The sequence below is a fragment of the Thecamonas trahens genome, assembly GCF_000142905.1.
Source record: "Thecamonas trahens ATCC 50062 unplaced genomic scaffold supercont1.5, whole genome shotgun sequence".
Classification (NCBI taxonomy): Eukaryota; order Apusomonadida; family Apusomonadidae; genus Thecamonas; species Thecamonas trahens.
The window spans coordinates 213,772-240,732 of NW_013657675.1; the positions used below are offsets into that span (position 1 = coordinate 213,772).

Below are 26,961 nucleotides of genomic sequence, written 5' to 3' on the forward strand. Positions count from 1 at the left end.
AGGCCTGCGGGGGGGAGGGGGGGGGGGGGGAGGGGGACTCATGCACGCGGCGGTGGTGGTGATGGTTGTGGTGGTGGCGGGGGTGGTGGTCGTGGTCGTCGTGGTCGTCGTGGACGTGGTCGTGGTCGTCGTGGTGGCGGAGGGCAGAACCGGTGGTGGCAGCACGAGCTGCGCCGGTGGAGGCTGACGGCGGCGGGAGCGAGATTGGACGCAAGCTGTGTGCGGCGCAGATGTCTGCGGTGTTTGTGGCACGGGTGCAGGGCATTGTTGATCGGATGGGTGTCCGGCGCGGAGCGTGTGCCAAGTGCACGTGTCCGGTGTACAAGATCCCACCACGCGGGCACAAGTGCGCAGCGTGTGGTCATCGCCCGCCGAACCATGCCAACCTGGACTTGTACGAGCCCAAGGTGAGTGGCGAGAACGGCGCAGACGGCGCCGGACGGGAGAATGCGACCGCGCTCGCGGGCGGGAGTGGGCCGAACAAGTTTGCGGCGACAAACAACGAGTCGGTGATGCGGGTGAAGCAGATCATCAAGAACATGACCGGCGACATGCCGCATCTTGCCGGGCGGCGGCTGGTCCGCGAGGGCGTGCTCAAAAAGGTAGGCAAGCGCAAGAACGCGCGGCGGTTCTTCCTCTTTGAGGACATCCTCATCTACTCGACGGTCAACCTGCCGTACAAGTACAAGGGCTGCTGCATGCTTGAGTCTGCGTACGTCAATTCAATCGTCAAGGGTAAGAAGCAAAAGGTGACCAACATGTTCCAGCTCATCGGCGCCGAGAAGACATTCACCTTTCTGGCAGACACGTTTGAGGAGAAGGAGCTCTGGATGAGGGACATGCGCACCTGCATCACGGCGATGCTCAAGCGCAATCCGCATGCCGCCGAGAAGCGGGTCGAGGGCATTGCTCCGTCGCGGTGGGGCTTCCGGCGGCTGCGGTCCGGCTCGCAGGCACAGTCACGGCGCGGCGCAGGAGGTGGGAGCGGGAGCACCGGGAGCGGATCGGGTGCCGGTGACGATGCAGGGCACGCCGGCTCCATCTCAGCACCGATTCCCGGCTCGGTCAAGAAGCGCGACCCGTACTCGATTCCCATCCGCAAGGCGTCGGCACGCAACGGGTATGCAGATGCGGCCAGTGCTTCAAGTGAGAGCGAGCGGCCAAAGCGGGCGGCATCTCCGCCGCCGGCGGCGATCCCGTCGCGGGCCTCGGCCCGGGCCTCGCGGCTGAGCATGGCAGGCACCGATTCGGGCGCGTCTGGGAGCGTGAGCAAGCCGCGGGCACAGACGGTGACCAGGCAGTCGGGCGGCGAGCGCGCATCTGTGGTGCGGCCGGAGCGAGCGGCGACAACATCCGGCAAACCGGGCATCCTCCCGATACCGCGGAAGGCTGCCGTGCCAGTGCCGGTGGAAGCGGCGGCGGCAAAGCCGAACAAGCCTGTGCGGCGAGCAACGGTCCGAGTTCACACCTCGCGGCTGTTCAAGGATGCGGAGCTCTCGCCCGAAGTCCAAGAGCTGCGGCGCAAAACGCTCGAGGCGCAGCAAAAGCTGCTGAAAAAGGAGCAAGAGCGGTTGGCGGCCAAAGTGGCGTCCCGTGACGGGTCTACGCCGCCGCCAACAGTTGCAGCGCCTGTGGCGGCCAATGCGGTGTCGGCCGGCTCGGAGCCCGGCTCGATGCAGTTTGCCACGCTCGACGCGCTCATGGACGAGCTCGACTTTATGCTCCCAGCGTCGGCGCCCAAGCCGTCGCCGCTCGCGGGGCCAGCGGTAACCGGCGACAGTGGCTCGTCGGGCGAGCTCAGCTCGGACAGCGGCGACGACGAAATCTCGCTCAGCGAGTCGGGCGACGGTGAGCAACGAGCCGGCAGCGTCGACCTCTCTGCTTTTGGCACCCTCGAGCTGGATGCTTTTGGCTTTAGCGGTGGTGCTGTTCTTCAGCCTGAGCCTGTAGTGGCCGGGCCCGAGCCTCCGGCCAAGATCGAGGTTGAGGTTGATCAGGAGACCGATGTCGAGGTTAGAGTCGAGGCCGAGGTTGAGCATGAGCCCGCGCCCGGGTCGGAGGATGAGGTTGGGGCTGCACTCGAGCCGCTATCCACACCAGATCCCGAGCCTATGCCCGCGGTTGAGCTCGAGGCTGAGCCTGAGGTTGAGCCCGAGGTCGAGCCTGAGGTTGAGGTCGAGGTCGAGCCTGAGGCTGAACCCGAGGCCGAGCCCGAGGCTAAGCCCGAGACAGAGGTTGAGCATGATCCCACGCCCGAGTCGAAGGTTGCGGTTGAGGCTGCACTCGAGCCGCTTCCCACACAAGATCCCGAGCCTATGCCCGCGGTTGAGGTCGAGGCTGAGCCTGAGGTTGGGGTCGAGGTCGAGCCTGAGGTTGAGCCCGAGGTTGAGCTCGAGGTTGAGCCCGAGGCCGAGCCTGAGGTTGAGGTCGAGGTCGAGCCTGAGGCTGAACCCGAGGCCGAGCCCGAGGCTGAGCCCGAGACAGAGGTTGAGCATGATCCCACACCCGAGTCGAAGGTTGAGGTTGAGGCTGCACTCGAGCCGCTTCCCACACAAGATCCCGGGCCTACGCCCGCGGTTGAGGTCGAGGTTGAGCCCAAGGCCGAGCCTGAGGTTGAGCCCGAGGTTGAGCTCGAGGTTGAGCCCGAGGCCGAGCCTGAAGTTGAGGTCGAGGTCGAGCCTGAGGCTGAACATGAGGCCGAGCCCGAGGCTGGACCCGAGACAGAGGTTGAGCATGATCCCACGCCCGAGTCGAAGGTTGCGGTTGAGGCTGCACTCGAGCCGCTTCCCACACCAGATCCCGAGCCTACGCCCGAGGTCGAGCCTGAGGTTGAGCCGGAAGTCGATCAGGAGACCGCGGTCGAGGGTGGGGTCGCAGTTGAGGCTGATGATGGGCTCACATCTCCGCGTGACGCCGAGGCTGAGCCGGAAGTTGAGTCGAAGGTCGAGCAGGAGCGCATACCTGAGCCCGAGGTTGGGCCCGAGGTTGAGCCTCCGCCTGACCTCGACATTGCACCAGCGTCCGTCGCAGCAGCCGTGGCTGTCGCAGCCGTCGCGACAGTTGCTGCCGCTGCAACGAGCACCCCCGCCACCAAGCCCACTCCTGCGCCCGACGCCGAGCCCACGCCCGGCGCTGAGCCTGTAGCTGACCCTCCGCCGACCTTGGCTCGCGCAAAGAAGGCCTCGGTCGAAGCTCTACCGGTTGTGCTCAAGGCAAAGGTGGTGGTCGCTCCTGTCGAGCGTGCCATGGTCCGCCGCCCGGACGCCGCTGTGGTGTCTATGTCGCAGCTGACTGCGTCACGGGCAGCTCCGCGGCTTTCCACAGTCGACATCGACGGCCTTGGTGACATCCTTGCCTCGCTCGAAAATGACTTTGTTGTCGACGACCTCGACCACGAGCCCGCCGCTGCCGCAGAGCCCGATCTCGCACAGCATGACGACGCTTTTTCGGTCTCTACCGTCACCACCTTTGAGAAGATGGATGACTTTCTCTCATTCCTCATGGACGAGGCCGGCTCCGAGTATTCGTCCGACGACGACGACGACGACGATGATGCCGGCGACGACGCCGCATTTGATGCTCTTGACGCCCTCGCTGTTGATGATGGTGACAACGAGGACAACGACGAGTCGCCGATCCTTGCCGCTGCCCAACCTCCCGAGCCCGAACCCGAGCCCGAGCCCGTGCTCCAGTCCGAGCCGTTGCCCGAGCCCGAGCTGGAGTCTGCAGCTGACGCCCCGCGAAAGTCGTCTCTCAAGGCTGGCGCAGCAGACGCTGATGCCACCGACGCCGTCACCGACGATGATGTCGGCGTTCAGTCGAAACGGCACACCTGGTCCGACCTCTCAATGGAAGACCGGGTCAAGGTCGTGCTCGAGCCGCTCCGTCGTAACGGCGCTGGCCGCTTTGCGCTCCCTGAAGTCCGGGTTGTGCTCATTTCGATGGGCTACTCGACGTGGGACGCGACAGCAGAAGCTACCTCACTCTGCGAGGACAACGGCATGGACGTCGCCGAGCTGACCGAGCTAATTGTCGATCTCGTCGACTACTACGGCATTACCATGCTCTCCAAGCTCGACGCCAACATCATCTCCCATGTCAACACCGCCCACCTCGGCGACGGCAAGACCAAGGCCAACAAGCTGACTTTTGCCGAAACGGTCGACAAGCTCGTCTACGAGATCGGGCCCGTCCACGACGGTGAGCTTGCCATCAAGGTCGGCGGTGCGCCTGTCCGCACCCAGGCCGACCTCCGCGAGTGCCATGACCTGCCCATTCACATCGACACCATTGTCGACCACCTCGAGGTCCAGTCGGTCGACGGCGAGATCCGCCTCGACTCGATGCGCTACATCCTCCGCACTGTATTTGCCGTTCCCGACAACGAGGTCGACGCCCACCTCGACGACTTGATCGACGAGGAGGAGGACCCGGACCACGTCTCGTACGAGGGCTTTGCCCATCTCCTGCAGTCGGTCTTTTACTACCAAGGCCCGCAGGCATTCCTCGACATCGAGTCGGTACTCATGGCCTTCTCACTTGAAGCCCACGGCCTCGAGTAGGTTGCCTAGCAATGAACAGTGCCTCATTTGCGCCGCCCCGGCGATGTCGCCTTTGGCGACGCTACCATCGTCCGCGCCGCCGAACTGGTCCTCGCCCGCCGTTGCTTCTTGCGCACATAACGCGCCTTTTTCGACTCGGCCGCTGCCTTGGCCGCCGCGTCAATTTGGTCCATCAGCCGAGTCGTCGTCGACACAAAGGCATCAAACTCATGGATGACCTGCCGCACATGCGCCGAGTACCGGGTATCCGTCGGCTCGCTCGTTCCGCCACGCCCACCGCCGGCGCCCCAAGCATCCATCTGCGACAGCGCCATCGACTGCAGCTGTGCCGCCATGATGTACTGCGCGTCAACCTCGGCCACCTCGCACACCGTCTCAAGCACCACCACATGCATCATCTGCTCGGCCTCGGTCATCGAGTCAAAGTTGGCCGGGAGTCCCAGCGGTGGTCGCGACGTCCGCCGGACGCCCGCCCGATACGACACCTCCGAATCGCTGTCGTAGCTGTACGATTCGAGATGTTGCGTGTTGCGATAAGCGCTCGCGCCTAGCCGCGTGGTTCCCGTCACCATGTCATCGTCGTCAGACGATGAAGCAACGATTGGGATACGAGCTCTCTCGGCTGCCGCCGCCTCAGCTGCCGCCGCCTCAGCTGCCGCCGCCTCAGCTGCCGCCGCCTCAGCTGCCGCCGCCTCGGCTGCCGCCACCTCAGCTGCCGCTGTTGCTTCAGCTTCTGCTGCTGTCGCTTCTGCTGCTTCAGTCTCGGCCTTGGCTGCTGCTGTTTCTGCTGCCGCTGCTGCAACAGCATCACCATCGCCATCGGGCTCGATCGGAGCCGCAGGTGCGTCCGCAGATCTGACCGCGGCTGTGGTTGCGTCTTCTGCCGCAGCCGCCGCGGCCACCTCTGTCGAAGCTTCATCAGCTCCTGGCTCTCCATCTGTTGCAGCTTCTGCTTGAACAGCGCCGCCATCTGACCTGGCATCGTCGGCGCCAGGATCAACCTCGGCCTCGCCTCCTGCACCGGTCCCATCCCCAGCATTATCCTCGCCCCCAGCGTCGTCGGTCGATGCGGCCGCCGGCAGAGATGGAGGCGAGCCGTGGCGGAGAACAAGGACATGCGACTTCTTGAGCTTGAGGGTAAAGGGGGTGACATCGTCGAGGGCTTCGATCACGAGCTCATCCTCGCCAGCACTGCAATCTACCGGTCGGTAGAAGACGGTATATCCGTCGGGGCTGGCTATGCCGACCTTGTCAAGGAACTTGGCCTTGGCCATGGACGCCGCCAGCGGCTTGGTGTCGAGGAGGAACACCCGCTTGGCCTCCTTCACCGCCCCGTCCTCACCATGGACCTCTACCGTTAGCAGCACCATCCTTCAATTGATAGTGGGAATGCTAGTAGTGTGGTGGTCGTGGCCCAATACTCTTGCCGCCAGTCGTCGACCTGTTCCCTCAGCACCACTGCCGCCCGCTGCCTGTCCCGCTGGCTGCCTTTCCGGCGAACGGATGAACGGACGAACGGACGGACGGACGAACGCAATCCCTCGCACACACACATACACACACACACACACATACACACACATACACACACATGGAACTTCTATCACATGCGTCATGCATGCTCGTTGACTAGTTCAAGTAAGAAGAGTACGGTCCGAGGCATGCACCCGCAGCGATGAGAACGGCAATCATCGCATCGTTGCCGGTCCCGGTTGCGTAGAGTAGCGCCTCGTGCTCGTTCGACACGTCGACGCGCGCATCGTCCGTGAGGAGCTTGACAACGGCGAGATGGTTATACTTGACCGCCCAGCGGAGTGCGTAGTGTGAGAGCGCCGACGGGTCGACTCGCTCGTCTGCAAGGAGCAGCTCAACAGTCTCGAGCCGGCCAAACCGAGCCGCCCATCGAATCGCAAAGTTGTCTGCAGTGGTGGGATCAGTCCTGGGATCGGCAAGGAGGAGGCGAAAAGCGGCAGCGTCGGGGCACCGCGCCGCCCGCCGGATTGCCCAATTGTCGTGGGCAGCCGGATCAACCCGTGGATCGGCAAGCAGAAGAGCAATAACCTCGTCCTGTCCCGTATCGGCCGCGAACCGAATGGCTTCGTTGTTGCAGGCTGCGGGATCGACGCCTGCCAGCCCAAGCAGCTTGCACACAATACCCGCCTGTCCGGCCTGGGCCGCAAGCCGTAGCGCCCAATTGTTGTCGGCCGTTGCGTCGATCCGGGCGTCGGCGAGAAGGTAGTCAAACACTTCAGTTAGACCGCACTGTGCTGCCATGCGAAACACATTCTGTTGCGATGCCGTCACATCAACCCGTGGGTCGGCCAGCAACACAAGTGCTGCTTCAACATGACCGTGCATGACGGCCTCATCCACTGCGCGATGGTCGCCTGCGCGCGGATCGACCCGCGGATCTCCAAGAAGCAGAGCAATGACGCCAGCCGCGCCGCTGGTCGCGGCCCGAAAAAGGGCTATCGCGTTGTCAGCGGCGGGATCGACACGGGAGTCTGCCAGTAGACGTGCAGCTACGTCGGTATGGCCGTGCTCCGACGCCAGCTCCAGCGCCATGGTAGCATCAGCCGAAGACAGGCTCTCATCATCAAGCAGCAGTTCGACAAGCGACAGCAGTCCCGCAGCGGCACCGAGTCGCAGGATCTGGCCCTGGTCCTGAACACTTGCGCTCTGAGCAAGCTCGGTTGCGAGAACCTCGAGGCCAAATACAGCCGCCGCCGCCCCGAGGCACACCTGCGGCTGGAAGACATCGCGCCAAAGCACATGGCCAATCTTTGGAGGCCAGCTCACCAGCCACACAACGCCTGCCCGCGCAAGTGCCTTGACTAGCACGTGGCGATCAAGGGCTTCTTCCGCAGCAAGGTCAGCACTCAGCGCGCGCTTGAGCAGTGGTGTCGAGACGAGACCAGGGAGTTCTGATGAGCTTGTGCGCGCAAGTGCAATCCAGGCAGCTCGCCACATGCCGCGCTCCATGCAGCTAGCGACGCCCATAGTTGCCGCAGCGTGGGCCCGGGCGTAGTACGAGCCGAGTAGCGCCGAGTGGAGAGCCCACGATGACGATGCGAGCGCGACAATTGAAGGTGCATCGAGATACGGAAAGGCAATAGCGTGAAGGATTTCGGTCGGGAGGCGCTCGAGGAATGACAACGGTGGAAGTGGGTCGGCGCCGCGTGGCAGTGCCGCGCCCGCATTGTGAAGGAGTCGAACAATCCGTGTATGACCTGCCATGTAGGCGCGGCTCATGGCCTCTCCGTTGCGGGCAGTGGCATCGACCTGCGGGTGGGCGAGAAGAATGCCAACGGTAGTAGTGTGACCGTTGATGGAGGCTGTCACCAGCGCGGCATTGGCCATGGCGCCAGGATCGGTGCGCGGGTGCGCAAGGAGAGCGCGGACAACGTCACTGTCGCCGCGTGATGCTGCCCACGACAGAGCCGAGCTGGAGCTTCCGGGATCAATCCGCGGATCGGCTAGAAGGACGTTGACAACATCAATGTTTCCGCCCTTGGCCGCCCAGGTCAAGGCGAGACTTTCATCGAGTGATGGATCGACAAGCGGATGGTCCAGGAGCAGGCGTGTAGCCTCGAGGTGGCCGCGATATGCGGCCTCGCACAGCGCGCTGCGGCCGCGACCTGGATGAGCGCCAGGCTCTCCTAGTAGGATCTTGAGCATGGCACAATGATTGTTTGCCGCTGCGAGCACAACAGGGTTGTTGCGAGCAGCAGCCAGCTCCACGTCGCCATCCGCGAGCAGCCGCTGGGTGACGCGGGTGAGGCCGGCCAGGGCGGCCGCCGTGAGCAGCCCTGCCTTGCCGTCCGCCGATGGCGGAAGTGTCTCCAGAAGTTCCAATGCCACGTCCTCAAGACCACAGAGGGCAGCCAGTGCGTGGATGGAGAGGACAGTCCGCGGATGCAACAAGCGCGTGTCAGCGAGTTCCGCCGCCTCGGAGACGCCAAGCGTGGCCCCACATCCGGCGATGGCATGGACGAGGGCGATCCAGTGATCATCACACGGCGCAGGCGACAAAAACACAGCAACAATGTCTGCAACGGTCGGTGGTGCAGCTCTACGCGCGAGTGCCATGCTTGCGCCCCACCAATACCCGTGTGCGATGGCGACGGAGATTCCCGCGCCGGCATGTGCGACAGCCCGGGCATACGGCGAGCCAAGGAGGGCGTCGTGTAGAGCAGAGCAAGTCGAGGCAAGGGCAACGACCGAGCGCGAGTCGAGGTACGGATGGGCGATGGCGTGGATGAGTTCGGGTGGGAGGTCTGCCAGCATCGCGGCGAAGCAGTCGCAGCGACGAGAGGAAGGGGGAAGAGGGCCGGAGTGGCGAATGATGACGAATGGCGGCGAATGTCGAATGGCCACAGAGACGAGTGGCAGGGATGGCTGGACAGGCAAGTCACGGCCCGGACCACAAGGCACGGGAGCGAGGACAGGGCACACACTGCACACGCACACACACACATACGCACACACACACACACACACATACACATACACACGGTCGGAAACACGGTCAGACACGGTGCACACAACTGACACGCGACTCGGCTACCCACGACCCCCACGACAACACCCTGCCCCCGTCCCGCCCGAGCCGTTACCCATGTCCGCCCACGCTGATGAGCTCGATGCGCTCCGCTCTGCTGCTGCTGATGCTGCCTTTGCTGCTGCGCTCCATTCGGCACCGGCCATCAATGAGCTGGCGGCAAACATTGAGGTCTCGCTGGCCACGGTCGATGCCCTTGTGGCCGAGGTCGTCGCCATTGGTCACGCTGCAGAGCACCTGCTCGACCGAGGCGACACAGGCGATGTCGGCACGCTCACAGACGAGCTGGACAACTCGCTGCTGGGGTCTGTTCTCCATGGCGATGACGCACTCGTGTCATCCCGCGAATATGGCTGCTGGGGCGCAGAGCCCCACGACAGCGGCCGTGCTCTGCTCTCGTCGTCACTGCTCTCGATCTCGCAGATCGGCGCCTCGCCGCCGCCCCCGCAGACGCCGCCTGCTGCGTCCCGGTCACCGCATGCCGCAATGACCGCACCGGCCTCACCATATGCCCGCGCCGCCATCCACCGCGCGGTCGAGCGGCTGCACGGCTCCCCCGGCCTGCTTGTTGGATGTGAGTCTCCGCAAACTGCTGATGCCCGCCAGACTGTAGCCGCCGAGGAGATGCTCTCGGATCATTACGCCTGGCATGTGGGCTCGCTTGATGCCGCCGCTGCTGTCGTAGACGCTGTCATCGCCGACGAAGCTGATGCCGCTGCCAATGATACATGGCGCGAGTCGGCAGCAGACAGTATTTTGCACGACGAACTCGTCGCGCTCATGCGCGAGGCGGCCGCTGAGGCCGTCGACGACGTCGCGCTCGAGGAGGACTACTCGGTCGGTTCGTCGTACTGGGGCGATGACGATGCCGATGCGGGACAAACTCCTGTTTCCGACACCGCCACCGCAGCATCCAACCCTGCCCCATTGTCCAAACCGTCCCGCGCAGCGCGCCCGACGCGCCCAGCACCGCGCCCGCCGCTCCTGCTCCCCGCCCAATGACAGCTCGGCCGCAGCTGGACCACCCCGTGAGCGAGCATGATCACACCGTCAAAGGCTGGGACAAGCTCGGGATCGTGAGTCACAGCGACCACAACAAGTCCACGCCGCGCCGCCGCTGCCAAAACCTGCGGCAGCACCCGGTCGCGCCGTTTGCCCACATCCATCTTAGACAGCGCCTCATCCAGAAGCAGCAGCTCGATATCGCGCCGCACCAGAGCTCGCGCCAGCGCCACACTTTGGGCCTGGCCACCCGACAAGTTGCTTCCGCCACTCTCGATCTCCAGCTCGAGGACGTCACCCCCGCCGCTAGGCTCTGCCAGCCCGGCAGCGTCGAGTGCGTCCCGCAGCTCGGCGTCACTGGCACCCGCCGCGAACAGCTGCAGGTTATGCCGAACGGTGCCAGCAAAGAGGAACGGCGACTGCCTCACATATCCAATCCGCGCCCGCGCCGGACCTGTCTCGCTCTCGTCGCTACTACGCCACACCACGCGACCCGCTGTCGGCTGCACCAGCCCGGCCAGTAGCCGCACCAGCGTCGACTTTCCGGCCTGGTTCGGCCCGACCACTGCGTAGCTGCGCCCAGCGCGGAGCTCGATCTCGGCGCCCACCCGAAGCTTCCATGACGCCCGATCGGGGTAGACGTACTCGATGCCGCTCGGCAGAACCACTGTGTCCAGCGGTCCGGAATCAGGTCCGGCCGCGGCACTCGATGCCTGAGGCAGGTTGAGGATGGCATTCAGCTCCTGTTGCTCGTGCGGTGAGGCAAAGAGCAGCGACGTAAACGCCCACAGTCGGCGTAAAATCGCCAAAAGTCGATTCACGTCCGACACTGCCTGCGCGTACTCGGGATGGGCGACTCTCTTGGTCATCAGTACCCATGGCACGACCGAGAGTTCCAGCAGCGCCTCAAAGGTCGACCGCGAACAGCACGCATTGAGCACTGTGTGCGCCATCGACAGCACGCCGTAGTGCGAGACTGCGTCGTCGTTGTGGATCGCCTCTACCGCCGCACCCATCGCCGCCACCGCCCCGGGATGCATCTGCAACTCGACCGCGCCGGCACCAGCCTCCTGAAGAAGCGCCACACCACGGGCATTGGCTGAAGCTTTGCGCCCACGACGCGCTTCCACCGCCGTGCCGAGCCGATCGCGGGCAGCGCGCAAGCAGCGCTCAAGCGCAAAGCCCAGCAATGGGTGCAGGAGCAGCATCGCGTCAAGCCGCAACAGGTTTCCCCGTGCTTCCGCTGCCCTGCCACTCCGCCGCCCACGAATCAACGCCGCAGTCTCAACCACAAGCGCATACGAGTCACCTACAATGGCGGGAAGGACCGAGGTGACCATCGATGCTGCACGGGCCAGCTGCGTCGCAGCTACCGTCAGCCGGCGCCCGAGGCCGGGCCCGCCGTCGCCCTGCAGCTTACCCACTGCGCCAGGCTCAGCCCCGAGCAAAAGTCGCAACAGATACGACCGATACCGACCACGGCTCGCTGATGCCAGCGATCGGCGCAGCGTCGAGAGGAGCGCATCAAGCAAGGCCGCCCAGAGCGCGATCCCTGCAAAAGCCAGTAGCTCGCGGCCCGTCGGACGCCCGGCGCCGGTCGCGGAACCTCTGCTGCTTGATCCGTCCATGGCCGTCACCCGTGCCAGCAGGCCGATCCGCGCCCGCCGCACCGCATTCGCCACCGACCGCATCCGCAGCGCCGGCGGCAGCAGCCAGTCCTCCAGCAGCGGGCGGGCATAGTACAGCGCCGCTGTAGCCAGCGCCAACTGCGGCGCCGTCTGCCAGAGGTGGGCATAGAAGCCCACTGCAGGATGTCGCCCGGCCATCACCTCCGCTACCCGCCTGTCTGCCGTCTGCTGTATGCCGCCTCGCCGCTGCCTTGTGTCCCTCTCGTACCTGTGGGTCGAGTCGAGTGGCACCACCATGGCGCCCTCGCTCGCGGGTTTGTCGACTGTGATGCCTCGCTGCCTCCCGCTGCGCCCATCGACCTCGTCTGCCCATCGCACTCCCAGGGGCATCGTCTGTGACACTGTCATCGCTCGCGACAGCCGTCATGGCTCAGCTCACAGCTGAACGCACACTCGCCCTCAACGACTTTGCTATCGTCCCTACCGGCGACAACGACTCGCTGCAGTCTCGCAAGCGCATTTTGTGCAGACTTTATGATGTGGTCAGCGTTCTGGTCGTCCTCGGGCTTGCTCAGCGCGATGGTATCGATCGCACCACCACTACGATTGCTGCCAGCTGAGGTGGCCGTCACAGCCGGCGCGACTGGCCTTCAGCCATCCACACGTCCGGTCGGTCCTTGTCTGGATACCGCATGCTTTTCTTGCGGGCAAGCTTGCGCAGCCGCCGAAGCCGCTTCGCATTCTCGCTCTCCTCGGGGTCGGATGATGACGATGACGACGCGTAGGACAGATCGTCCGACGAGCCCACGTGGAGTTCGCCCTTTTCCACGCGCGCCTTGGCCGCCGCAGCCGCAATGTCTGCCATCACACTCGGTGCATCGGTGCTGGCCGCGGGTACGCCTGGTGCCAATCGTGTCGCCTTGTCGGTCGTGCCTGCCGCAGCCGCCGCGCTTGCCACGGCAGTAGCCGATGGCGCCGCCGATGGTGCAACCGGAGGCGCTGCCGGAGGTGCACGTACGCCGTGGACCGGCAGGCGCCGCCGCAGCTCTGGCAAGAGCGACATGTAGTCCACGTGTCGCACGTGTGCTGCGTTCGCCGCCGCGCCCTCCACTGCGCTCTCGTCCATCTGCAGCTCGTCCGCGTACGCATGGCAGTACTTGGAGAGGAACCGGTGCCAAAAGTGCAGCGCCGTATTCTCGTCCGGCAGGTGTGGGAGCACCCGTGAACCTTCATCATCACCTCGTACCGCTCATCGGCGTCTGCCGCCTGAGAACCCAGGTCCATCACAAGCGCGATGCATGACTGCATCGCTTGCACCTGTGCTGGTGTCATCGCCACCTCTGACGACGCCGCCGCAACAGCTGCTGCAGGCGGCACAACAGCAGGTATAGCAGCTGGCGGGGCGACTGTTGCGCTCATAACTTCCGGCTCGGGTGTATGCTCGACAACACCGCCGCCGCCGCCAAAGTGCGCCGCGTACGCCTCGGTCTCTGCCGTGAATGCATCCAGCTCAATCCCGCTCGCCTTGCGCGTCACGACGGTCTCACTAATCGCCACGCTCCCGTTGCGCATCCGGGCATTCAGCCGCCGCATCTTCCACTGCTTCCAGTTGCGACGAATCGTCCGCACAAAGGCAAGCCAGTTCATCGCCGCTGCAGGCACAATCCACGCCAGCCAAAGGCCAGCAAGGCCAAACGAGTCAGCGCTCCACTTACCATATCCGATCTGGTGCACAAGAGCGAGTCCGGCGCATGTCGTTCCCACCTGCACGCACGCCATCGCCCACCACAGCGAGAGGCCAACCTCGTTTCGAACGTTGAGCACCTCCCACACAAACCCAACCATGTTGAGATCGCGCAGATGATTCGCTCGTGCGTGTTCCACCGCAGATGCAGTTGCCCACAAAAGGCTCTCCACGCCCGCACTGCACAGCACCGCAACCATGAACAGCGCCACAAGCGACCCAGTACCCCAGTCGCCCGGCTGCGACGGGCCGCCCATAAACATCGCCACACACAGCGGTGTCAGGTAGAGCGTCGTCGCCACGCCAAGCGCTGCGCCAACCACTACATTCACCCGCTTCCGCGCGATGAACACTCCGCGGTTGACAGAGAATCCAAAGACGAGCACAACAACGCCGACCACCGTCGACCACACCCCGTCATACCGAATCGAGACAAGCGCCACAGACGCCGCCCACGGGAGCAGGTACAGAAAGAGAGCGGCGGCCAACACAAAGACCACGTCGTCAACCCACTGCACGCCGAGTACGCCGCCCGCGCGACGCACAAGACCACGGTGGAACACCCACGCAAGGACGCCCACCACGACTGTGCTGAAAGCCATCACCGCAAACAGTGCCGTCACAGAGAGCCGCTCGTCTGCATGCTGCGCAACCCTGGCCGGCGCACACGCCAGCCAAACTCCGGCCCACCGCGAGAGGCTCTCCACAATAACAAGCAGCGGCTCGTTGACAAAGCTAGTCCTTCCCGCGTACAGCGCCCGCATTCCGGCAGTAATCACAAACCTCGACCAGAGCCCGGGGTCGCGGAAGTGGCCCACAACCAGCGAGCCCACCAGCCCGGCCCATGCCACATACGACAGGGCCACAACCAGGTAGCCCAGCGGCCATCGCGACGGCGGGTCATATCCTAACCGCGGCGCCCCAGTGGTGCTGTCGCCGCTAATAACGCCCGCGTACTGGCCGCCTCGTCCGTCAACAGAAACCATCCAACCGGCCGCGGGTGACCGGCAGTGCAGCGGCGCGCTCGTCTCAACAACTACCGCCGCAGAGGCCTGGCAGGCCTGGACCGTGTCGGAGCTGTAGCATGCAGACTGTGCCACCGCCCACGTCGCCATCGCATGTGCTGTGCACGTCGTTGCAGGCTCAAAACACGGCATCGTCGCTCCGTCCACACGATCGCTTCCGCCGCCGCCGGTTCCAATCGCTCCCGCCGCGACGTCCAGTCGGAGCTCGCGTCCCGCCGGCGCAAGCAGAACGCCTGCAGCCTCGGCCCCGACAGAAGGCGCAAGCACAAGCCCGCTCCGCTCTCCCAGCACACGGATTGTCGGAAGCTCGTTCCTGACGGGAAGCGCGTGTTCCGGGCCTACTACAACCCAGTTGAGACTTGCGTCCTCAAACACCACCTCGCGCACGTACCGCTTGCGAGGGAGCATGCCATCGCGAAGTACAATTTCCACCGTAGGCGGTCCAGCATCTGTGCCCCGGGCTCCAATCCGCATCGTGTCTGCTGTAAGAGTCACCTCGCGGTTGACAACCGCGTACGGGGCCTCGCCCTCGTCGACATCAACCACAAACCGAACGCGTGCCTCCAGAGTTGAGACCTCTCCATTTCCTCGGACATCCAGCCCGGGCATACCGGCTCCGTCAATGCTTGCACCCGAAGCCAACACAAGGCTGCTCCCACTTGCTGTCGTCAGCTGGACCGAGCCCCGCAGCCTTTTGGGCGCCGCGATCTCTGGCCACGCTTCACCAAACGCGTACTCTCCAGCAAACGCCGCAGACGATGACGTGTTGAGCTGGACGTGCGACCCGCTGACGAACAGCGGCGAGCCGCCGCGGATGGTTGTGGCCGTGCCAGGGCTCGTCACTACCTGCAGCGCAAACGAGTACCCAGCGTTAGTCTCAAACATCATAACACCTTCGGCCTCGACAATCGTGCTCATCCGCACCCCGCTCCACCAGCCAGGACGGTTGTCCCGTCCGCCCAGCGGCTCCACCTCGACCTCGGCGACGGCCATTGCCCGTGCATCCAGCACCAGCGACCGCACCGTGTGACCCGAGCCCATCGATGCCACAGACACGTTGCCTGCAACAAGACGGACAACGTCGGCCTCGGACATCAGCAGCGGACCCGGGAGGCAGTTCATGAGCTGCGCCGATGTGAGCGCCCCTGGAAGCGCGTCCACAAGACGCAGCATCCAGCTCGATGCGGCACGCGCGCCCGCTCCGCTCCGCGGGCGCAGGCATCCGTGCCAAAACTCGAGCGCGGGCTCGGCACTCATGTGGCTCATCGGGAATGATGCCATCCGCGTCTGGCTCCCAACCGCCACAAACGTCGTCGTCTCGGCTGCCGTCACGTCGCCGGAAATTGCCACGCTTGCATTCGTTACCACAACCACCGGCCCACTGTACTGCAGCGCACTACCATCCGACGCCGCACCAGGGAACCGGACCGAGGTCCGCGCGTCGGCGCCGTGTACAAACAGCTCGGCCCCGTTCGGCGCCCCGGTCACCGTCACTTCAAGCCCTGACGCATGTGTGAGCGGAATGTCGTCCACAGGCGTTGCGCCGACTGCGTTCAGCACCAGCCCGCTCGGTTGGTAGAGTGTCGCTGTAAAGAGACCAAAGCTGATGCTGCCCGCTTCGGTGTTGTCAGCAAAGCGCTGGATTTTGGCCTCGGGTGGGAGCGCCGTCGCAAAGTGCATGTCACCCGCTGGAATGGTGACGGTCACTACTCCATCCGACCGCTCCGGATAGCCGTGGACAACGCCGGTAAACGCGGCTGCTGTGTAGCTCGGCAGCGCAAACTCGACCGCATAGTTGGACGCTGTCTGCATCTGCAGCGTAACCTCGCCATTCTGCCCGCCGCCCACAACCCGCACGCACTGCTCAGGAGTGCCCTCGTACCAAAGCCGCACGCCATCCAGTCCAGTCATGTTGAGCACACTCTTGTATGCGCACCCAGCCTCTGAAATCGGGAGCAGCGGCGTCTCCGAGCCAGGCGCAGGGAGTGCCGGAGGGCCCACAGGACTTGACACGTCCAGCGGCGCGTCAAGCGAGCCGCGGCACTGGACTGGCCGGCCTGACACATGCGCTGTGTCAACAGCTGTCAGCCGCAACACCGCCAGCGACGACGCAGCAAGCGGATTGGTCGACATCGGGGCAAAGGACCCGGGTTCGACCATCGATGGCGGTGCGAGTGAGCCGTCCACGTCGTAACACACCAGCAGTGTGTCGCCCTCGCCGTCCTCGCCGAGATCAACAGCCGAAGCGCCAGCCGCGTTCATCACGCACACCGAGTCGGCGCCCGCGCCGAGAGCCGCTGTGAGCGTGGCGCTCGGTGACGCGGCATCGCTCCACGAGACCCGGTCGTTGCCACCGCCGGTGTCGAGCGTGAGGCTGATGGTTTGCAGGCTGCGGCCGACCACCACATCGTGTGCGTCGCCAGTAGACACCTCAAACGCAACTTGCGCTGTCGGCGCCACATTCACAGCGCATCGCGCTGTGCTGCAGTCGTCAAACGACGGCGCACCGGGAAGCGCGCTCCGCGCAGCCTCGCACACCCACGCACTGGGCACAGAAGTCTGGATGAGTGGTTCGGGGTCGGCTGCGTACGCGTCGGCGAGCCCAAAGCTCGAGAAGCATCCGTTGTCCAGCAACAGCCGCTGCGCCGGTGCGTTCACGCCTGCCGCCGCCGTCACTCGCATCGGGAGTAGCGGCTCGGTGTTGGCCGGCGCCACCAGAATCGGAGCGGTAATGCCGCTCAGCGGCGCAGACGTCTGCAGCAGCGGTGACGTCGATCCGCTAACATCGACTCCGATCCGCAGATCAAACGTGCCCGTCACAAGAACAGGATCCGAGTTGGCCACAATCTGCACAAAGTTGACCGGCGGGCCGACAGCAGGCCGAGGCACCGGCGGTAGCCTGATCACCACTGACGTGCCAAGTGTACCGGCTGCAAATTCGACGTGGTACGCCGTCGATGCACCAGCAGTGCTAAAGTCCAGCTCCAGCCGCTCGATGGCCTCAAAGAACACGTTGACCGGCTGGAACGCCCGCAACGGGTCGTACAGCACAATGCCGCCCCGGTTGATGACCACATGGGTCCGTGGGCCTGCTGCCGTCAGATCGTCAAGCACCAGCGTGTCACGCTGGTCGGCCGCTAGCGACCCATACACGTACACCGTGCAGCCAAAGCTGGACACATCTCGGAGCACCGTCGTCATGTTGCCGCCGCCCTGCATCCGTACCACGTGCTGCGACGAGCCAGAGCATCCGGTCACCGTCGTCGACATCTCGGTCGACGCATCGCCGGCGAGCGTGACCTCGACTCGTGCCCCGTCGGCAGGCGACATCACCGTTGACTCGAACACTGCCCCGCCCGACGCGGTCACGTCGAGCGCCAACGTGTGCACGTTGACATGCGAGACCGAGTGGTTGCCGCCGCCGTCGGTGAGGACCAGCGAGCTTGTCGACGACGCGAGTTTGGTCACCTCGCCGGCCGCTGCCGCCACGCCCACATGCAACGTGTTGGTCACCGCCGGCGCGCCGCGGAACGCCACGTGTCCATGCACAGCCTCGAACGCAGGCAGAACAAGCCGTGTGTCGACAGGCGCGCCATTAAAGGTGGTGAACCGCGCCGGAGGAGAGTCGCTGAGCGTAAACGTGCTCTCCTGTGACGTGTCGACGCCGGAAATGGTGAGGTTGAACAAGCTGGCGGGGTAGCTGAGGGCGAGGGCGCCAAGCCCACTCACCGACTGCTCACTCACAGCCAGCGTATGTGCGCCGGTCAGTGCAATCGAGAGCTCCATCGGCGAGCCGGTCATCACCAGCGGATGGCCAAAGCTGGCCAGCGAGCCCGAAAGCCGCACTCGCCCGCCAGCGCCGGCCTCGAGCGTCGTCGCACACGGCAGCCCGCTCACGTCGTAGATGAGTGCCGCCAGCGGCTGGTCAATGACCACGGCGCCGCAGGTGCCAAAGGTAGCGCCCGACGCCGCGCCGGCCGCAAGCCGGTTCGCTGACAGCACCACCGTTCGCGCAGTCGACAGTGTCGCCACGTTGCCGCTCGTGGACGACGTCGTCGCCAGAAGACTTGCGTACGGCGCCAGTGGCAGTCGCACCGTCATTCCGCTCGCCGACGGCAGCGAGACCAGCTTGTTGGTAAAGCCAAGGTCAAAGACAAAGGCCGAGCCCGATGGAGGACCGTACGTCCCAATCGTCTCTACCGAGTTGATCGGCACCGCCCGCGTCAGCAGCGAGGCGCCGGCAAGATGGTTCGCCGGCTTGAACGAGGTGACCAGCTGGATGCCGGAATCGCTCAGAGCCTCATAAACTGCAAACTTGGGCAGGGCTTCAAGCGACATGTCGCTAGCCAGGTCCGGAGCCAAATCGTTGGCACCAGAGAGAAGGCCCATGTTGAGGGCGCCTGTCGGCGAGGCCGCCGGTGGGAGTGGGAGCGGGGCTGCCGTAACCAGCGGCCACGACCAGGTGTGCGACCACTTGGCCACGGTCTTGTAGCCAAAGAGCGCAAAGACCTTGATTTTGGCCGTCACAAACAGCTCCAGCGAGAGCTCCTTCTCGAGCGCGTCCCACACTCCGTACGCCTTGACCATCCACGCCAGCTCGTCGACAGTGAGCCACGGCTGACCGTTGATCGACACAAACCGGAGCTTGCCCACCAGCTGGATGCCTACCGCCGCCGAACCCTTGACCACCAGCAGGTTGACCGTTGCACCGCCGGCAATGCCGACCGACGCCTGCAGCTGCCATCGCTTCGATCCGTTGTCGTTGATGGTTTTGATGGCCACGCCGCGAGCGATGAGCCCGACGTTCTTCTGCGCTACCGCGTCGACAACTGCCGACGACATGACGGCCAAGTCGCCGACGTACACCGTCACCGACATAGGAATCGCAATGTCCACAGTCACAATTGGCACCGGCCACACCACCCACGACCAGGTCGGCGCCAGCGCAAACCGTGCAGGTGCCACATAGTATCCCACAATTGGCGTGTCGAGACCAAAGAAGATCTTGATCACGTTGTTGGCAATCGAGCCGTGGAGGAGATACAGCCGAAACCCTGATGGCGAGTCGTCGGCTGGCTGGTTCGCCGAGCCGCCCATGAGTTCCAGCAGCTCGTTGAACTCCTGGTTGACAAACGGATCGGTGACCGCCGAAATGACCTCCGGATCCGGAAGCGGTGACTTGGCAATGGTCACCAGATCACCTGGATGCAGCGCATTGCTGTCGGCCGCCAGCATGAGGTCTGCGCCGTGGCGGAAGGACGGCAGGTGGGCAAACGGCGGTGCGTCGCCGGCAAACGGTGTCGTCGCCGCCTCGAGCATGACCTCGAGATCCTGAAGCGACATGTGCAGGTCGCACGGCCCGCCGGTGTTGGCTGAAGCCAGTGACTTGAGGCGGACCGCAATGTCGACAATGTTGATGAACTTCTCAACAGCCTCGAGCACCCCGTCGGCAGAGCAGTCGTAGATGCCGCAGAGCTCAACGGCCATCTCAAGCGCAGAGAGCCGGCGGCCGAAAATGATGTCGGTGTACTTGATCTCGCGAACGAGGTACCCGTCGGGACCGATAAACGGCTCGAGCGGGGTCAGCACGTCGTCGGCCTGCCGAAGCACGCCGCCGACAAGATCGGTGAGGAAAGAGCCCATGCAGAGCTTCCCGTTGCTCAGCTCAAACGTCGGTGGTGCAGCAACGAACGAGCTGCCATCGCCGACGCTTGCGGTCAGCGACCAACCGAGCGCGAGGTCCCATTCGACATGAGGCGCGAGCTTGAGCAGCGCACCCGAGCCGGGACTCTCCAGCTCGGCGTTCTCGATGAGCCTGTTGAGCAAGCCACCTAGGCCGAGTGTCGCCGGGCCGCCGAGCGTCGCACCAAGCGAGAGCGTCGCGCTGCGGAAAGCCGGCGCCACGCTCAGCTCGAGCGAGAGGCCCGACGAGCCGGGTTGTGGTGACATCTCGAAGCCGGCCACCGCCAGTTGGCCGGCAAGCGAACAGCCCGGATTGAAGACCACTGCCGCGGAGAACGAGGCCACCTCGGGCGCAGTCTCAAAGTCAAGCCGCAGGCCTCGGTCACGTGAGTACGCGAGGCCAAAGGCCAGCTGCCAGTCGAGCGCAAGATCCAGATTGCAGTCGATCTCGAGCTCGGCCAGCCCGCGGGCGCCAAGCCGGAACTTCAGCTCGTCAAAGGCAATGAGCTCGGCGTCACCAAGCACAAACGGAAGATGCAGGTTGTCGGTGAGCTCGCCGGGTGGCAGACTCGGACACGAAACCAGAAGGTCCTCGAGAACGTCGCAGAACGCGGCGAGAACCTGCTCCCACACGAAGCGCGGGATGGCAAACGGCGGGAGGAGCCGGGCGCGGTCGTGGCGCAGATCGGTGACCACGTCGTTGATCGTGGCCACCAGCTTGCGCAGCGTGACCGGCGCCATCAGTCGCTCGCGGAGTCGTGCCACGGCGGCGTCTGCAAAGCCCGGGCCGAGGAAGCCGACGTCGAGATTGGCCTTGCCGAGGAAGATCTCGACGCGGGTGAGGAACTCACCGACGCCGTCAATCCATGCGTTGAGCAGCGCCATGACGTCCTTGGTAAAGAAGGCCTGGATGCTGAGCTCCCCAAGCGCGTCGACAATGGCGTCAACAACGCCCGAGCCGCAGTTGATACCGGCCTCGACAACCGACGCCGATGCGCGCCTGTCGAGGAAGGCCGCCAGATCCGGAACCGCCACCGCCAGAGAGCACACCACGTTCTCGTTGATGGAGAGGAGTGCGTTGAGACTGGCCGAGCCGGTAAGGCTGAGGTCAAACCTGGGGAGGAAGCCCGAGGCGGCGTCCGGCGGCGCAGCGACGGCGGCCAGCGCCGCGTCAGTCACGTCAATGTGGACTTCGCCGAGCCGGAGCGCCAGCGCGCCAAAGCTGAGCGTCAGCTCGCCGTCAAAGTCGACGCCGGCGGCTGTGCGGATGTACGAGCTTCCTGGCTCAACAGACACCGCCGCAGTTGCCAGATTGAGCGAAACAACGAGCTGGTACTCGACGGTGGCGGTGGCAACAAGATCCGCAGACGCGCCTACTCCAACCGGGAGGCTTGACGACGCGCCGAGCAGTTGATCCAGATCGAGCCGCGCAGAGGTGGTTACATTGGCGGCAAAAGGTCGCCGCATAAGCGTCAGCGAAATAGTGGCGGTGTCAGTAAAGGCGCCGTGGGCACAGACGGTAAACGCGGCGCCGTTCTGCGACGGCAGCTCGGCCAGGATCATGTCGGCGAGTGAGCAGAGAACTGTGAGCGTTAGCGGCTCTTCGAGGCTTCGAGTGCAGACTGCCAGCCGCAGGGCATCCAGCTTCGCCACCACCGAGTCAGCGCCGAGCTTGGCGAGCTTAAAGTCTGTGCCGGGTAGCCGAGCATTGGCAATGGGCGAGTCAAAGACTACGGCCGAGGCGTAGACGAGTGTGTCCATGACATCGCAGGCGGATAGCGATCCGGTCGTCAGAGCGTTGTATGCAGCGAGGGCGTCAAAGCCACCGGTCCAGCTTGCCGTCCAATCGTAGCTGAGCGCCGCAAGTTCTGGATCAGACAGAATGAGGCCGGCGTCAACGCTCATGCGCAGGTGCAAATTCGGCAGGTCCGGGAATGAAAGGGTGAGGACCTGAAGGGCGACGTGTGTGACGTCGAGTCCGGCATCGACGTCGAGGGTCAGCGCAAAGGTGCCAAAAAGCTTTGAGGTGTCCATGACGGCATCGACGAGCGAGGCGACCGGCGTGAACGCCGGTGTGCCAGGCGCCGGGCCGGCGCCGAGATGCAGATTGACAAAGGCTGATGTCGAGCCGGTGGTGAACGACGTGATGCCCACACGCCCGGTGAGGTCGAGGAGCTCGGCGGTGAGGTTGGCGGTGAGGCCGAGCGCGAGCGATTGTGCCACCATGCGGACTTGCGACGCCGGCACGCCTGTGCCCTCGGCGAGCGCCGGGATGGTCGACGCAGTGACCTTGAACGAGATTGGGACGTAGAGGAGCGAGTTGGCACTGTCCTCCACCGGCGACGCCGTGAGCTTGACCTGGAACGCCGAGTCGGCGGCGACGACACCAGTGGTCGACGACAGCGCCGACGACGCGTTGTACAGCCGCGCAGAGAGCGAGGTATACGGCACCGCCGAGATCATTTCTGGCGCCGGGAGCGCGGCCGAGGCCGCGGCAGCGACTGCTGCGTAGATGGTGGCGTTAAAGTACTCGCCCGGCGGAAGAGTGATGGCCAGCAGCGCCTCCTGGTAGACTGGCGGCGCCGCGCCGCCGGGTCCGCCCTTGGCGTGGACGTTGTAGCCCAAAGTGAGGGTGGCAGTGTTGTTCGGCGCAACGACGAGCGCCTCGTTGAGCGGGCGCGGCTCGGCTTCAGAGCCAAAGTTGGTGATGAGGAGCGCAGCGCCCGAGCCGGATGGCGGCGCGCCGAGGACAGCGCCAAATCCGCCAGAGATCGCAACCTTGGCTCCGCCGGCGAGCTTGCCGGGGAGCGGCGACGAGAGTGAGATGGCGTTGCCGAGCGTCGCAAACGAGGTCTGCATGGCAATTGGCGGATCAATCTCGTACTCAAACACAGCGTCGAGCGAGAACATGTACGCATCTAGCGTGGGCGGGTAGTACGCGGTCCAAGCTGGTGGGATGATCGAAGCGAGATCGGCGACCGGAACCGAGACCAGTCGCGGCACAAGGAGCGAGCGCGCCGACGGCGGAGAAGGACCGACGCCGCAAGGACCGAGAGGTCGATGAACGACGAGAACTGCGGGACAATGGCGGTCGAGCCAACAGTGACCTCAAACGGAGTGGCGAGCGGGAACGGCCCATCGGCGAGGCCCAGGGGATTGGCGACCACCGCAATGCGCAGCGACCGCACCAGGCCCGGCAGCCGGGCGCGAATAGTGAGTGCTGACGGTGCGGAGATGGTGGTCGACAGCGGGTCGGCGTCATCGTCGTCGGTGTCGAGGCCAAAGACGAGGACGCGGGCAAAGGCGCCGCACTCGGGTCCGGTGAGCGCAGCGTTAAGGAGGTGCGGCCAGTCAGCCGGTGCCGTCAGCTGCCCGGCAATGGTACAGACAGTGGCGAGTGCCGGGATGTTGTTGAGCGAGATCTCGAGGGTCTGGTTGAAGACGGACGGCGGAGTGGCGAGCGCGGGCGAGGGGAGCGCGGCCAGAATTGTGGCGGTGTCTGTGGCGTCGCCTGGGCGGGCCATTCGCGCCAGGGCCAACTGCTCCATTCGCGACGGAGTGGAGAGCGCACCTACCGAGGTCCCGAGCGGCGCAAGCTCGAGGTCGAGCGTACCGCCGTCGGCAAAGAGCGAGGAGCCGAGGCGAAAGACGGTTGAAATGAGCGCGTTGAGCGCGCGCGACGGCACAAGGTCGAGTGGGACAGCAGCTGCGCCGGCGGCTGGTGAGGTCAACGAAGTGACTGAGAAGACCAGTGGCGATGGCAGGATCTCCGGATTGTGGAAGAGGTTCGGCGTGCTGAGATGCAGGGCATAGGTCTGCGGCGCCAGCGCGCCGCCAAGGAACGACTGGGTGGAGCAAGTGAGATCAAGGGTGAGCGCAGCCGCGAGCGGGTTCGGTGCTCCGAGCGAATGTGTGACCGAGAGGTGGAAGCTGCCGTCGAGGGTGAGTGCCGGCTGCATGCCGATGGTGACCGGGACCACAAAGCGCGAGACGTTGAGCGCTGCGGCAAAGTCCAGGTCGGTGATGGTGGCGCCGGTACTGGGAGCCAAGGTGGCCGCTAGGCGCAGGTTTGCTGTGATGGGCATCGGGCCGAGCGAGGCCGAGCCAAAGACCGGGAACCACGGTGCCATGTTAGAGCGCAGGTGAGGCTGCAGTCGCGACGAGGCCACAAGGAGGAGCTCCAGAGTCGGCTCGGGTGTGAGCGAGAGGCCAAACGATGTCGTGAGCGTCGAGCTATCCGAGTTGATGGTGAGTGCGGCGGTGCGTGTGAGGAGCGCGGCAAGATCGAGCGAGGAGGTCGGTGCGTCGGGAAGGATGTTGGCAAGCACCTCTGTGAGGAGAGTGGCGATGTCCAGGGTGTCCGAGAGCGAGGCCGGTGAGTACGGCAGCGGATCAAGGCCGTGGAAAATCCAGGGTGAAGCTGAGGCCAGCGAAGCTGCGGCGGACGAGAGAAGCGGGCCAAAGGTCGACCGCGGCGAGGTCACCAGCGTGTCGAGGTGGGCGAGCAATGGCGAGGCGAGCGAAAGCGCGCCGCGCGGAGCGCCGAGCGCCGCCGCTGCCGAGCTTGCAAAGTTCGCCAGGGGGAGCGAGACCGTCGGCACCAGCGGCGCCGCCGACGCAGTCAGCGATGGTGGCGCGGCGAGGCCGACGTGCAGCGTGAGGGCCGGGAATAGGGTGTTCGCGTCGCCGGTGTCGAGGCTGGCCAGCTCGAGGGTGAGAGCGAGTGAGCCATCGATAGCGACAGGACCCACGTTGAGCGCCGGCTCGAGCGAAACGATGGTCGAGAGCGAGATAGCGCCCGTGGCTGAGGCCGAGGCCATGTAGCCCGCAAGCGAGGCGTCGAGGGTAGGGATACTGAGGCCCGAGGTCGAGCCTGGGACCATGTTCTCGAGGGCGGCAGCAAGCGAGGAGATGGCACTGTTGAGGGCCGAGGCTGCGGCGTCGAGGGCGGCGTCGAGGACGGCTGTCAGCTTTGGCAGCGTGGTGATGGCGGCATCGTCGAGTGTGAGGAGCGCTGAGAGAGCAAATGTAGTGCCAGAGGGGTCAAACGAGACATTGAGGGCCATCGCGTAGGGCGGCGGGACAAGGAGCGGGACCTTCGCGGCGGCGTACCATGAGATAAAGTCAAGGAGCGATCGCTCAGCCGGCAGGCTACGAGCCTCGTAACTAGCCAGGAGAGCGTCGAGTGCCGGGCCGGAGGCGGGAAAGAGTGCGTCGATGGCGGCGTCAAAGAGACGCGGCGGGGTGCGGGGCGAGGACGAGGCCGCGGCGCTGAGCGAAGCAAAGAGCGAGGTGACTGAGGCTGTAAGAGAGGGTGTGGTCGTCGTCGGGGCAGGAAGGAAGCAAGCGCGAGCCGGAGTAAAGACATTGACGACCGGCAGGGCGTGAGGCTGGCCACCGGTGGAAGGCCAGATGATGCCGGTGAGAAATCCGCGGAGGGTTGGCGGGTGCGCGTTAAGAGTGGCGTAGACGGCGACGATGTCATGGGCGACAATGAGATCGGGGAGGGCAAGCGCGTTCGGAGTTGTGGTCGCCGAGACGGCGAGGGTGACGACGGTGTCGTTGGTCGGGCAGGAGAGCGAGACCATTGTGTGGGCAGTGCCGGAGAGCGGGACGACCGAGGCGAGGCCCGTCGAGGCATTGTAGGCGATCCACATCGAGGCAACGGAGGACGACACAACGGCATCGTTGTTGAGAACAGCTGGCGAGCAGTGTGGGAAGAGGGCCGTGGCGGCGAGGTTGGAGGCGACGAGCCGCTGGAGCGGCGAGTCGCAGGCGAGGCCGGCGCAGGCAGCCTCGGCAAAGACGTAGAGACCGCGCTCACCATAGGCGCGCTCGCCGTACCGCAGCTGCGCGTCATGGAAGAGGTCCGAGTCGGCGTCGATGAACAGGCCACGGGCGGTGAGTGACGAGTCGGCGAGGGTGGCGGCGGCACCGGTCATGCGGACGTTGACGTCGGTGAGCGGGGCGCGGAGCTGGGCTGCGAGGGCGTGAACTGCGTCGAGAACAACAGGGTCTTGGTAAGTATTGAAGAGGACAAGAGCAGGGAGGCCGTCAAAGGCGGCCGAGTCGTGGACGTAGACACCGGCATCAGGCGAGGAGGCAGAAATCGAGCCGGACCAGGGCAGGAGCGGCGGGAGCGAGGCGATGCCTGCAGCCGAGTACTCGATGTGCGGGAGGAGGAGCGAGAACGAGCCCACCATGTCGATGTTTGGGTATGCCGGCGAGGGCGCCGCGGTCGAGGCAAGCACAAAGGCCATATCGATGTGGACAGCAACAGCAAGTGCGTCAGCGGCAGTCGGCGGGACGGTGAGCGAGACCGAGACGGTGAGCGAGCCCGAGGCGACGGCAACAGGACCCAGTGCGCCGTCCATGTCGGCGAAGAAGGCCGAGGTAGGATTGAGGGCCAGCGCCGTCGATGTGGCGGTCAGCGGGAGGGTCGGTAGGGCCGAGCAGGGGGTGGTGCCTGCGGCGGCGGAGATGAAGTCTGCCACCGAGGAGAGGACAGGACCGGAGAGCGAGTCGGGGGCAAGCGGAGCATCATAGGCAATGCGGTTGAGGAGGGTGCATGCGGTGTCTGCAGGCGGGGAGCTTGAACCATACGCGCCCAAGGTGCACAGTAGTAGGAGCAGAGTCAGCGTGGCCGTAGCTGCCCGTCCCGTGCCTGGTACCGTGGGCATGCGGGGCTTGCGGGGGAGAAGGCGTGCACGCGGGGAAGGGGGGGGTTGGAGTCGAATGGCGAATTTGGAGCGGGGCG

General features: G+C 64.9%; 6 protein-coding genes across 8 annotated transcripts; 2 read left to right on the forward strand and 4 right to left on the reverse strand.

Annotated features, from left to right (window-relative positions):
* Positions 1 to 182: 182 nt before the first annotated feature.
* On the forward strand, positions 183 to 4,965 carry AMSG_01254 (the record flags this gene model as incomplete). Of its 3 annotated transcripts, none has more annotated exons than XM_013906407.1 (2): positions 183 to 2,156; positions 2,817 to 4,965. In XM_013906407.1, 2 exons carry the CDS (start codon positions 231 to 233, stop codon positions 4,560 to 4,562), a joined length of 3,672 nt encoding a protein of 1,223 aa, XP_013761861.1. The 3 variants fall into 3 exon arrangements, with proteins under 3 accessions (XP_013761861.1, XP_013761863.1, XP_013761862.1); XM_013906409.1 differs by having other exon boundaries at positions 231 to 2,234; positions 2,727 to 4,562; XM_013906408.1 differs by having other exon boundaries at positions 231 to 4,562.
* Positions 4,465 to 5,958, reverse strand: AMSG_11643 (uncharacterized protein). The gene has a single exon (XM_013906588.1). It carries the CDS (start codon positions 5,930 to 5,932, stop codon positions 4,586 to 4,588), a length of 1,347 nt encoding a protein of 448 aa, XP_013762042.1. The 5' UTR covers positions 5,933 to 5,958; the 3' UTR covers positions 4,465 to 4,585.
* A 228-nt stretch (positions 5,959 to 6,186) lies between these two features.
* On the reverse strand, positions 6,187 to 8,904 carry AMSG_11644 (uncharacterized protein). Its single transcript, XM_013906589.1, has 2 exons — positions 8,728 to 8,904; positions 6,187 to 8,634 (listed from the first exon to the last, which is right to left on the reverse strand). The coding sequence occupies exons 1-2, from the start codon at positions 8,847 to 8,849 to the stop codon at positions 6,192 to 6,194; spliced, it is 2,565 nt and encodes an 854-aa protein (XP_013762043.1). The 5' UTR covers positions 8,850 to 8,904; the 3' UTR covers positions 6,187 to 6,191.
* Positions 8,905 to 9,180: 276 nt separating this feature from the next.
* Positions 9,181 to 10,293, forward strand: AMSG_01256 (uncharacterized protein; the record flags this gene model as incomplete). The annotated part of the gene is made up of 1 exon (XM_013906410.1): positions 9,181 to 10,293. The coding sequence occupies one exon, from the start codon at positions 9,181 to 9,183 to the stop codon at positions 10,123 to 10,125; it is 945 nt and encodes a 314-aa protein (XP_013761864.1). The 3' UTR covers positions 10,126 to 10,293.
* Positions 10,166 to 11,951, reverse strand: AMSG_01257 (uncharacterized protein; the record flags this gene model as incomplete). The annotated part of the gene is made up of 2 exons (XM_013906411.1): positions 10,166 to 10,180; positions 10,215 to 11,951. 2 exons carry the CDS (start codon positions 11,949 to 11,951, stop codon positions 10,166 to 10,168), a joined length of 1,752 nt encoding a protein of 583 aa, XP_013761865.1.
* Positions 11,952 to 12,269: 318 nt separating this feature from the next.
* On the reverse strand, positions 12,270 to 26,924 carry AMSG_01258 (uncharacterized protein). The gene is made up of 3 exons (XM_013906412.1): positions 23,227 to 26,924; positions 12,981 to 23,152; positions 12,270 to 12,948 (listed from the first exon to the last, which is right to left on the reverse strand). The coding sequence occupies exons 1-3, from the start codon at positions 26,882 to 26,884 to the stop codon at positions 12,382 to 12,384; spliced, it is 14,397 nt and encodes a 4,798-aa protein (XP_013761866.1). The 5' UTR covers positions 26,885 to 26,924; the 3' UTR covers positions 12,270 to 12,381.
* Between the last annotated feature and the right edge of the window lie 37 nt (positions 26,925 to 26,961).

Bases quoted from the DNA above. Each gene is read 5' to 3' on its own strand.
- AMSG_11643 (XM_013906588.1), bottom strand. From the start codon at position 5,932: ATGGTGCTGCTAACGGTAGAGGTCCATGGTGAGGACGGGGCGGTGAAG.
- AMSG_11644 (XM_013906589.1), bottom strand. From the start codon at position 8,849: ATGCTGGCAGACCTCCCACCCGAACTCATCCACGCCATCGCCCATCCG. The intron at 8,635-8,727 runs GTATGCCCGGGC...ACTCGCGCGTAG, and splicing joins GACGCCCTCCTTGGCTCGCC to AGCTGCACCACCGACCGTTG.
- AMSG_01258 (XM_013906412.1), bottom strand. From the start codon at position 26,884: ATGCCCACGGTACCAGGCACGGGACGGGCAGCTACGGCCACGCTGACT. The intron at 23,153-23,226 runs GTCGGCGCGCTC...TCATCCCACCAG, and splicing joins GGCGTCGGTCCTTCTCCGCC to CTTGGACCGCGTACTACCCG. The intron at 12,949-12,980 runs GTTCACGGGTGC...CTGCCGGACGAG, and splicing joins GGTACGAGGTGATGATGAAG to AATACGGCGCTGCACTTTTG.